The following is a 9,718-nucleotide window of genomic DNA, read 5'->3' on the forward strand; positions in this document are numbered from 1 at the left end:
CATCGAAGCTTGTGGATGGTGCGGAGAACCACACACAGAGTAAAGGAGGTGACACTATCACTTTAAAGGAAAACTTCAGTCACAAATGGAAAATCATAGCAATCTGATTGTATGTGTCCCCAATTTGCACACTATGCAAAAGCTTTGTTATTTCTTTGTTTTTTTGGTACAGTATAGTTTCTACATTGTAGAAGTTGTGCAAATATTTGTCAGACGCTATCATCTTATGTAACGACCCTTCATAGGCTTCAATAGGAGTAACACCTTCCTGGGACAACGTATCCCCAAGAGTGGTTGGCAATTATTCATTATATAAATTTCCCCCCTATTATTCAGCTAACAGCTATTGCTTCCAGCCCTCCATACACATGCACATTTGGCTCAGCTGAGTGTACATGTATTTTCAAGGGGCAGAGAGGAGTAAGTCACTGTCAGACAGTGCTGGCAATGGCTTATTACTAAGAGAACAAAACTATAAGGACATGAAATTGGACCTGCTCTACTAACAGGAAGAGCTGACTTTTCTTTAATCTGCCTTAAGGTATTCATCTATGTGCATTCTATGACTTTCTAGTCCTATAATCATTAGCTGATGACTGAAGTTTTCCTTTAACTGACCGTACAGTGGGAGGCAGGCACCACCTGCTCCTACGTACTTCTGAATTTCCAAAACAATATGTACTTCTCCTAGCAATTTGTGCCCACATAAATCCCATTGCTGTGCATTGCTGGACTGCATCATTATGCTCATACAGTGCAATAATGTCAAAACCCCCCAGCCTAGAAAACATTCTGGATTATAATATGCGCCTATGGTTACATCCAAAATGTATCACAGCAGATAGTCAGGCACCTGACAAAGTCTATGGCTTATAGGTATATATTCTTGAAGTACAAAACTTCAGATAAAGGCGCCAAGGAGTTTAGCAACATATTCTCATGAGCAGATTGCTATGTTAGTAAACTTGTCCTTAGGGCCCCACTCTGTGTCCTCAGAGTGCCTTATTGCCTGCAGTAGTGAGAGGTGAGTAAAGCATACATTAAACAGAATAACATATCTCCCAGGCACTTGCGATATAACTCATATATAACAAGATGTAATGCAATGGAGAGTAATTGGTTGTTTCTGTGTCCAGTGCTCTGTCCCATTCCAGGAGTTTCTAGTAAATTGATATCTAGGAGTTTATTGATTATCCTGTAGGGGATGGAAGCAGTTTCTACTGACAAAGGCTTCTGCCAGAGACTGGTATTGCAGAGGGCAGAATGCTGAGGACTGGACTGCATCCAATGGAGTAAGGGGCAACAGCAGCAAATCCTTTGTCATGAGAAGTAAGAAAGCCCTCTAAGGCCCCGCTATACTAACCAATCATAAATGCTAGTATATAGGGCCATTCTGGTATTTGGATAGCCAAAAAAAACCCAAACCCATTTCAGACAAGAAAAGGCAAGACAATGGGATGCATACACGGATCAAACAGGTCCAGAGCAGAGATAATCCAATAGCTGCCAAGAGAAACCTACAGTAAAACTGCAGTTAGGAGACTAGAGAGGTATTTAAATAATAGCGAGCGGTGCACATGAGGTGATTAATGCAGCCCGATGAAGGGTCTATGCAGTCCTGTGCAGGGAGAATGGATCACACAGGCAGAACATTACCACTGCAGCATGTACAGGAGGATGGAGAGAGCTCAGTGAGAAGCTGATGAGTTTTAGGCCTCTTATTTCAGTCTTTTTTTATATTATGTTGCATCAAAATAGAATTATCTCAGATATAATTTACTCTCTTTATAGATGGTTTTAGATAAAATATACCTTCCTAATTTTAGCAAATACAGCAAAATAGTCACAACCCAATAAACTTATTGTGAACTGCAACAACCTCATCAGTGTAGCTAACCAAAGACTACACAGCAGTCCCTATAACTAGTGCTACACTGGGTGACTGTGGCATCATCCATCACACAGGGGTATGAAGTGCATACAGCTAGAGATGATACAGGTAGCCAGGGCTCCACCGGCTACTGTATTCTCATGTGGTTACCAATGATGTACAATTACATAGAGGGCATTGCAGGACAATGAGCAAATGAAGCAGAATACATAACAAGACCAGTGTGCAATGACTGCATGGTGACAATCAGATGGATGGAACAATGCGATCAGACCCCATGAAATGTCATGAACTGAAGACCATCAGTGTCCGCTAATTCTAGACATATTGTGAGGATGGAGACAATCCTCCAGGAACTAATCCCATGCTACAGATCTCCTCCATGGCAGGGTTTCCTGATCACTGGTTACACACTGGGATAAGTAGTAATAGTGATTCTTTTGGAGAAATCAGGTCCCTTTTAACCCAAAGGATCTGATAATAATTCAGGTGGATACAGGAATAATGATCAGATTGTAGGGAGAAGTTAACAATGTTGGACATTGCCAAACAATGGTATATGGAGACAAGCAAATGGTAGCAATAGGGATCTGGTTTGTTGTAGATCATGTCAGTGATCTCCTCCAATCAGTCTAATAGTTTGTTTCCCCCCCCCAAGAATTAGAGGTGATGCCACTGTCCCCATGCTCCAGCCTGTAGTATATATTGGGGTGATGCCACTGTCCCCATCCTCCAGCCTGTAGTATATATTGGGGTGATGCCACTGTCCCCATCCTTCAGCCTATAGTATATATTGGGGTGATGCCACTCTCCCCATCCTCCAGCCTGTAGTATATATTGGGGTGATGCCACTGAGCCCATCCTCCAGCCTGTAGTATATATTGGGGTGATGCCACTGAGCCCATCCTCCAGCCTGTAGTATATATTGGGGTGATGCCACTCTCCCCATCCTCCAGCCTGTAGTATATATTGGGGTGATGCCACTCTCCCCATCCTCCAGCCTGTAGTATATATTGGGGTGATGCCACTCTCCCCATCCTCCAGCCTGTAGTATATATTGGGGTGATGCCACTGTCCCCATCCTCCAGCCTGTAGTATATATTGGGGTGATGCTACTGAGCCCCATCCTCCAGTTTAGTGGGAATAAAGGGGCAGTACCACTGGCTCCCTCTTAGCTCCAGTTCAGTGGGGGTAAAGGGGCCAGCTGGAGTTCAGTGTGTATAGGGGGGCAATGGTCCGGACCCCCCATCCTCCTGGGCTGGGATCTGGGACACCGGCAGGATGACCGGCCCGGGTCTCATGGACTCCTCGTAGGTGGGCAGGTACTTGACCTCCTCATAGCTGGGCAGCTGCAGCAGCACCGGGGAGGAGATGATGCGCAGCTCGTGCTCGGACAGGTGCCGGACACTGTCTATCAGGGAGTCCTGCGAGCTGGTCTCGTTGAGGAGTCCGGGCCCCCCTGTGCTCCGCGGCTGGGGTCGGGTGTACCTGCGGGGACTGGGGCAGATCATGCGCTGCAGGAAGTAGCCGATGGCAAAGAGCACCAGGAGGATGAGCAGCCCGGACAGCTTCCTGACAAACCAGCCCACATTGTCCAGGAAAGTGTGGAAGGGAAGCTGGCAGCACTTGATCTCCGTGTGGCTGACGTTCCCGAAGACACAGCAGCCCTCCCTGTCCCCGCACAGCAGATCCCCGCAGCTCCAGCCCGCCTGCAGCAGCTCAGCCCCCAGCAGCAGCGCGGTGATCAGCAGCAGGGAGCCCTCCGGGGAGCAGCAGCAGCACTGCACCATCCTCACTGCAGCAGCGGCAGCGGCAGGCTCGGCAAGTGTCACCAGCAGCAGCAGCAGCAGCCTCACATCTTCATCAGTCTATAGGGAGGGGAGATGAGGAGAGCTGCAGCCCCCTGCAATACACTGACTACTGCTGCTGACGATCAGAAGGGGACTCCTTCCTTAGGTTCCTCGTCTCAGTGACCTTGGACTCAGACAACTTGATCATCTTCTATGCACAGCAGCTTCAGTTATCCGAGCCAGCCCATCATCATCATGGCACCCTGGCAGCAGCAGGGCAGAGCCATCACACACAGCACTGTGCAGGGGACATGGCATTACCCATGTACCATAAACCCTGGGGGTGCTGGCAGTCTAAACGTAACTCTAGCAGTCATCACTGACATCTTACCTTATGGGAACAGGCTAGCACTGGGGGAAAGTTCTGTCTGCAGCTGTAGCAGGATTCCCAGCATCTGCCCAGACTGGACTGTAGATCCACCTCCAGCTCCTTACTGCTATGTAGGTGCTAGCTATAGGGCTGTGTACAGACAGGTACATATGCTGGAATCCGCTGAGCAGCAGAGAGCTGTCCATGGTGGCAGGCAGAGCAGGGACATTTCATTAGAGGGAGAAGCTGGGCTCAGTCTATATATATTACTAGCAGATCTGAGAATCATACACTTGATGGGGAAGGACTGGTGACAACCACTGCAAATCCTTACTGGTTACCTGCAGCCACTCTGCTGGATCTGAAGAAGTGGTTGTATATTCTGTTGTGTCATTATGACACATGGTCCCATAGAGCTTTCCTTCTTTTGTGGCATAGATGCAATGATGTAGTGTAGCTTCTGCTGATATATACATGATATATTGTCTTCCTCTGAATATGTTTGTATGTAGATGTAATACAGAAGTATCTGCATTTAATGGTATCACCTGCAAAGTATGGAATCCAAGTCTGTGTCTGACTGGAGTCTGTTTGTTCATAAGCTTAATCCATGGGAAGGAATCATTGCGAGGTCAAGTCATTGACATATATAGTAAAGCACCAACTTGGAATCATTGTCAAGCTGTCAAATGAGGGTTTTGTAGCGGTTTATCTCACATGAAGTGTTATGGTAGGTGGGGGTCCTGGGGTATCTAGTAAATGCAGGTCCATGTATAATGATTACTTATTCTCATGGCTTGCAGTCCAGTAAATCCTGTTTCTCTCAGGTATATTTTAGGTGTTTGCACACTCATCTTGTACAGGCAGATTTGTTTAATAAATGAACCATTAGATATAATTACCACTATTTTATACCGTTTTTAATATATTTTTAAAAGCTTCATGTTGAGATATGATATGAAGTGTACACAACTACACACACACACACACACACACACACACACACACACACACACTATGTATATTACTTGATGCCAAAATATTTATTGCAAAATATTTTGCTCAAACTATTCCTAATATATAGCCCTATTTAGTATCCATGTCATACATTTCCCATACTACACGTCTGTCCAGTGTTCCACAATACTGCCATACATGCTTACATATCACCACAGCTCAATGCCCAAATAACCTTGCAACACCACTATACATAGTACTGGGTGGTTGTGGGGTTATATTTAATAGAAATTTTTAGAAATTTGGTTGAGTCATTTTAACAAATATGCAGTCAATGTTGACATCCCTGGAGTAGTCAGGGAGTTAATAGTGACCTCCCTGCTGGTTTAGCATGGTAAAAGTGATAATGCAGAAGTACTGTTTGTTTGAAGTAGAAATAAAGAGGTTAACACTTAAATCTCAGGTGGTGTATGGTAGGAAGAAAGTCTATGATTATAAATCCCTGGTGGTCTAGAGTAAAGCTTCAATATTTGCTGTTCTAGGACAGTCAAAAGCTTACTGGTTAAGTCCATGGTAGGAAAAGAGTTATGGTGGCTTATGAGATAAAGGGGTTGTCAAGGCTAAGAAAAACACAATTATTTTCTTCCAAAAACATTACCACTTCTGTCCTCAGTTTAGGTGGGGTTTTGTAGCTCAGTGCCATTGAAGTAAATGAAGCTGAATTGTAATGCCAAACACAACCTGAGGACAGGGGTTGCGCTATTTTTGTAAGAGAATGGATTTTATTTGTCTAATCCTGAATAACCCCTTTAAAGAGTTTTCTAGAACAAGCTATCGATATAAGATCTGTGGGTTTCCAATTAAAGGCAACCCTACCAATTGATCATCTGACTAAAGGGGTTGTAGCACTGACACAAAAGCCACTTTCCATCCATTGTTTGCCACAGCCAGCCATTTATTTGCTACAGCTAGCCATTTACCACAGCTAGCCATTCATTTACCACAGAGGCTGCCAAATGTACACTCATTGACAAAGAAAAAAGGGCACCAAGGAGTTTATATATGTGTTTGGAAATATGATAAATATAAGTGACTACAATATTAGAATGAAAGGATAAGTTTACTGTGGATAACTGTACAATGGAAAGGAAGCTCTGGTACCCTATTGAGTTGCCTCTAGCCTGCGTATTGGATGAGATTCAGCTGGGCATAGAGGTGTACAGGTTCCACTTGGCATCTTCTGGCATATTTGCTCACAAATGTTACTGCCAAAAGCTGGAGTCCCAGCTGGTCCCATAAATGCTCGATTGGTGATAAATCTGGTTACCGGATAAGGAAGTGTTACAATCTGGTGAAGACATTTCTGGGAAAACTTTGGTGTATATTGGTGAGCATTATCATGCTAAAAAATACCAGCCGGAAGCCCTGGCGTGATAGGCAACCCAGGTAGCTGCAGGATGGCCTGCACATATGGCTGAGCTGCTAGTGTCCCTTGTATCACTACTAGAGCTGACCACTGGCCTATGTGATGGCGCTCCCAGATCATCACACTAGTAGTTGAGGCAAAGTGTCCCTCCACAGCCAAGGCAGGATTGAAGTGCTCACCATGAGGCCTCCACACTCGAACCCACCTATTGTTGAGTCCCAAACTGAACTGGATCCATTGCTAAATGTGATATGGTTCCAGCCCATAACAGTCTAGGTTTCTCATTTATGACACCACTGCAAACAATGGCTAGGCTGTCAATGGCAGGACAAATACTGTAAAAGGCACCGTGGCACCAAATTTTCTTCTAAGTTCCTGTAAATTGTCCGTGTGGAGACAAAGGTGGGTAATGAAGGTGCTACCAGTGTCTGGATGGTGGACAAGAAAACTGCCCATGTTTGTCGGTGGATGAAACCATTCTTCCAAATGGTGATATATCTTGGCCATCTGGAGCCTGTTTAACACTGTGTGTGTCCCCACACTGCTCCCTGGACCTCCTAACAGCTTGCTCAGCATAGCCTAGATGGAGAGCAATTGGTCAAAATGATCATCCTGTATCTGTCAGTCCAATGATGTGCCCCATCTTCATCAACACAATATCTTCAAGTGCATTGTAGAGACATGACTAGCAATGAGTCCTCACCTAGAGTTACACACCCAGAAGGCTCTGAGAGCCATTGTAGAGGGCAGTGGGGAAGCACTTTTTTTTCTTCTTGGGTAGACTCCTTGTCTAATCAGACCACACCTGTCATCATTTACATATCTGCCTGGGACATAACTGCATGCTGAGTTACATTTGCTGCAATACAACATTTCTGTCAATGAGTATACACTGCTATGCCGGGAATCCATGAAGAGGACATGGGACGTGCTTCCCAGAATGTCACGGCCACTTTAGTCAGTTATTATTTGCTGTTACAGTTTTGGCCATCAACATCCAAGTCCCAGTAAACCAGTTAGGGGTCCCAGGGGAAGAGCACCACCTTCTTGTGGTTGATACAGTAACATAACATTAGTATGTTCCAAAAAGCTACGTTTTAAAACTATTGACTGGGGTACAGAGCTTATGGTAACTCCCAGCCCTGGGGCCAAGAGGTACCAACAAAGTCCTATTTTCCCATAAATGGAGACCAGCATGATAAATTACTTATAATAGTTTTGCTTTTGCTATTTGTCCAATAGTTACACTGAATTACAATTGCTTTAAATAACTATGCATAAGACCTGGGGTCACTATTCAATACAGTCATGTTCTTGTTCTGTAGATGCAGCTTCTTTAGCCCTCTTTGTCACCATTGTTGCTAATGCTTTGTCAGGAGTAGTGATTGATTTTGTAGAACGATTTTCCTATCTTCAACAGCTGTTATCAATAGTACGTCCTACAGCTTCTGGTCAGGAGTAGATACTGGCTTCATGCCAAAGAAATGTATATAGCTTCATTGTGAGAATATAGCCGTTTCATGTGTAGCATAGCGCTATTTGGCTCTTATCTACTTAAAGGGAACCTATCATCACCTTCTTGCTGCCTCAGGGAGGTCCCTGACAGCTTTTTACCATCCCACCAACCTCAATTGTGTGGTTGTAGGCAGAAATCTGTCAAATCTATCAATCAAGGAAGCCACTGCGGACCACCCTAGAGGGTTGTGGTTTAGGAATTTTAAAAGTAAGCACAGGATTAAAGAGTAACTAACATGCATACTAGTATGATGCTATATGGTTAATGACACTGATTTTAACATTTAGCCTTCTTATGCTGGTTCATTGCGTTGTTTAGGAGCTGCACATTCTAATAAGTCCAAATAATGGCCGTTATTTGTATAATCACGCCTGTCATTATAAACACAACCAAAAAAGACACTGTGTGAACAAAGCCTTAAAGCAAATGTAAAAAACAAAAAAGCAATGTACTGATAGTACATTTGCTTTAAAGTTTGAGTGTTATATCCATTTGTAATAATAAAATTATATACCATACTTTCCGGCGTATAAGACGACTTTTTAACCCCAAAAAAATCTTCTTAGAAGTTGGGTATGGTCGCCCCAAACGGTGGGGGAGCTAAAAAATGGCCCCATCCCCACCGTATGGGGCAACCACTTAAAAAAAAAAAAAAAAGCTGTTAACTCACCTAGGGCCCTGTCCCGACCTCCGTGCATCTCCTGGCCTGTTTCTGGCCCTCCTGGCAGCCGAGAGTCCCCAAGCTCTTTGGATGAGACGCTCGGCTGTTCGGGAGAGCTTTGGGGATCCCCGGAGCAGTCAGTGTACGTCACACTGCCTGCGCGAGAAACAGGCCAGGAGATACACAGAGGCCAGAAACGGGCCCCAGGTGAGTTTTTTTATTTAGCTGCAGCTAACCTCTGCCTTACCTCAGCAGGGCTGTGGTCAGGCAAGGGTTAACATTTTCCGGCGTATAAAGCAAACCCCTGACAATCTTCTTAAAAGTCAGGAGTCGTCTTATACGCCCAGTCACCTTATATGCCGGAAAATACGGTGGATAGAACTCAGTTCTACAATCCAGTAGTCATATCTATCGAGAAGGATGTGTCTCTGCTGAATGTCTTTCTGCATTTCACAATTTTCTCTACTCCTCAGAGGCGGAGACTAGAGAGATCCTCCTGGGAGCCAACATAGAATGCCGATCCCTGCTCTCAGTATGATACATAATAAAAGCTCTATTATTTGCTTCAGATGCAGAGCTAACTTTAAATGTTGGGATGACAGATACAGTTACCAGGCAATTGTGGGCACTTGGGCGACAGAGCCTCAACGAGCCCTTTATGGAGCAAATCATGGGCATTTAGTCTACTGTCATTATTAGGGGGCCTTAGCAGAGGTGGGAAAGGGCAAGACCTCTGCTGAGACCCCAAATAATGACAGTAGACTACTGGCCGATAACAGTTTTGTACTTTACAGGGTAAAATAAGAAAGACCACACTACTTTGGAGGGTTCTCTGGGGCATTTTATTTCAAGAAAGATCTTTTGAAAGTAGTTTTTTTCCTTACTTATTTTTGGCTTAGTAGTGGAAGCCGTCTAATAGAAGGCATTCATTCATTCATTCAGGCCTGGAGCTTCAGAAAATGATGATCCAGGAATGGGAGGCAGCAGGCTGGTGTTATTAGGCTGGCAACCGACAAAATAAATGGTTTTGCCACCCTGTTAGGCTGCTTGGCTTTGTATCTGGCTGGTTATGGAAAATAGGGAGGACCCCATGCATTAGTTTAATAA

General features: G+C 44.5%; 1 protein-coding gene across 1 annotated transcript; it reads right to left on the reverse strand.

The window, feature by feature from the left end:
* Positions 1-3,102: 3,102 nt before the first annotated feature.
* C6H3orf80 (chromosome 6 C3orf80 homolog) lies at positions 3,103-3,681 on the reverse strand. The gene has a single exon (XM_069973847.1). It carries the CDS (start codon positions 3,679-3,681, stop codon positions 3,103-3,105), a length of 579 nt encoding a protein of 192 aa, XP_069829948.1.
* Positions 3,682-9,718: the final 6,037 nt, after the last annotated feature.

Source organism: Dendropsophus ebraccatus, chromosome 6 (genome assembly GCF_027789765.1).
Source record: "Dendropsophus ebraccatus isolate aDenEbr1 chromosome 6, aDenEbr1.pat, whole genome shotgun sequence".
NCBI classification, from domain to species: Eukaryota; Metazoa; Chordata; class Amphibia; order Anura; family Hylidae; genus Dendropsophus; species Dendropsophus ebraccatus.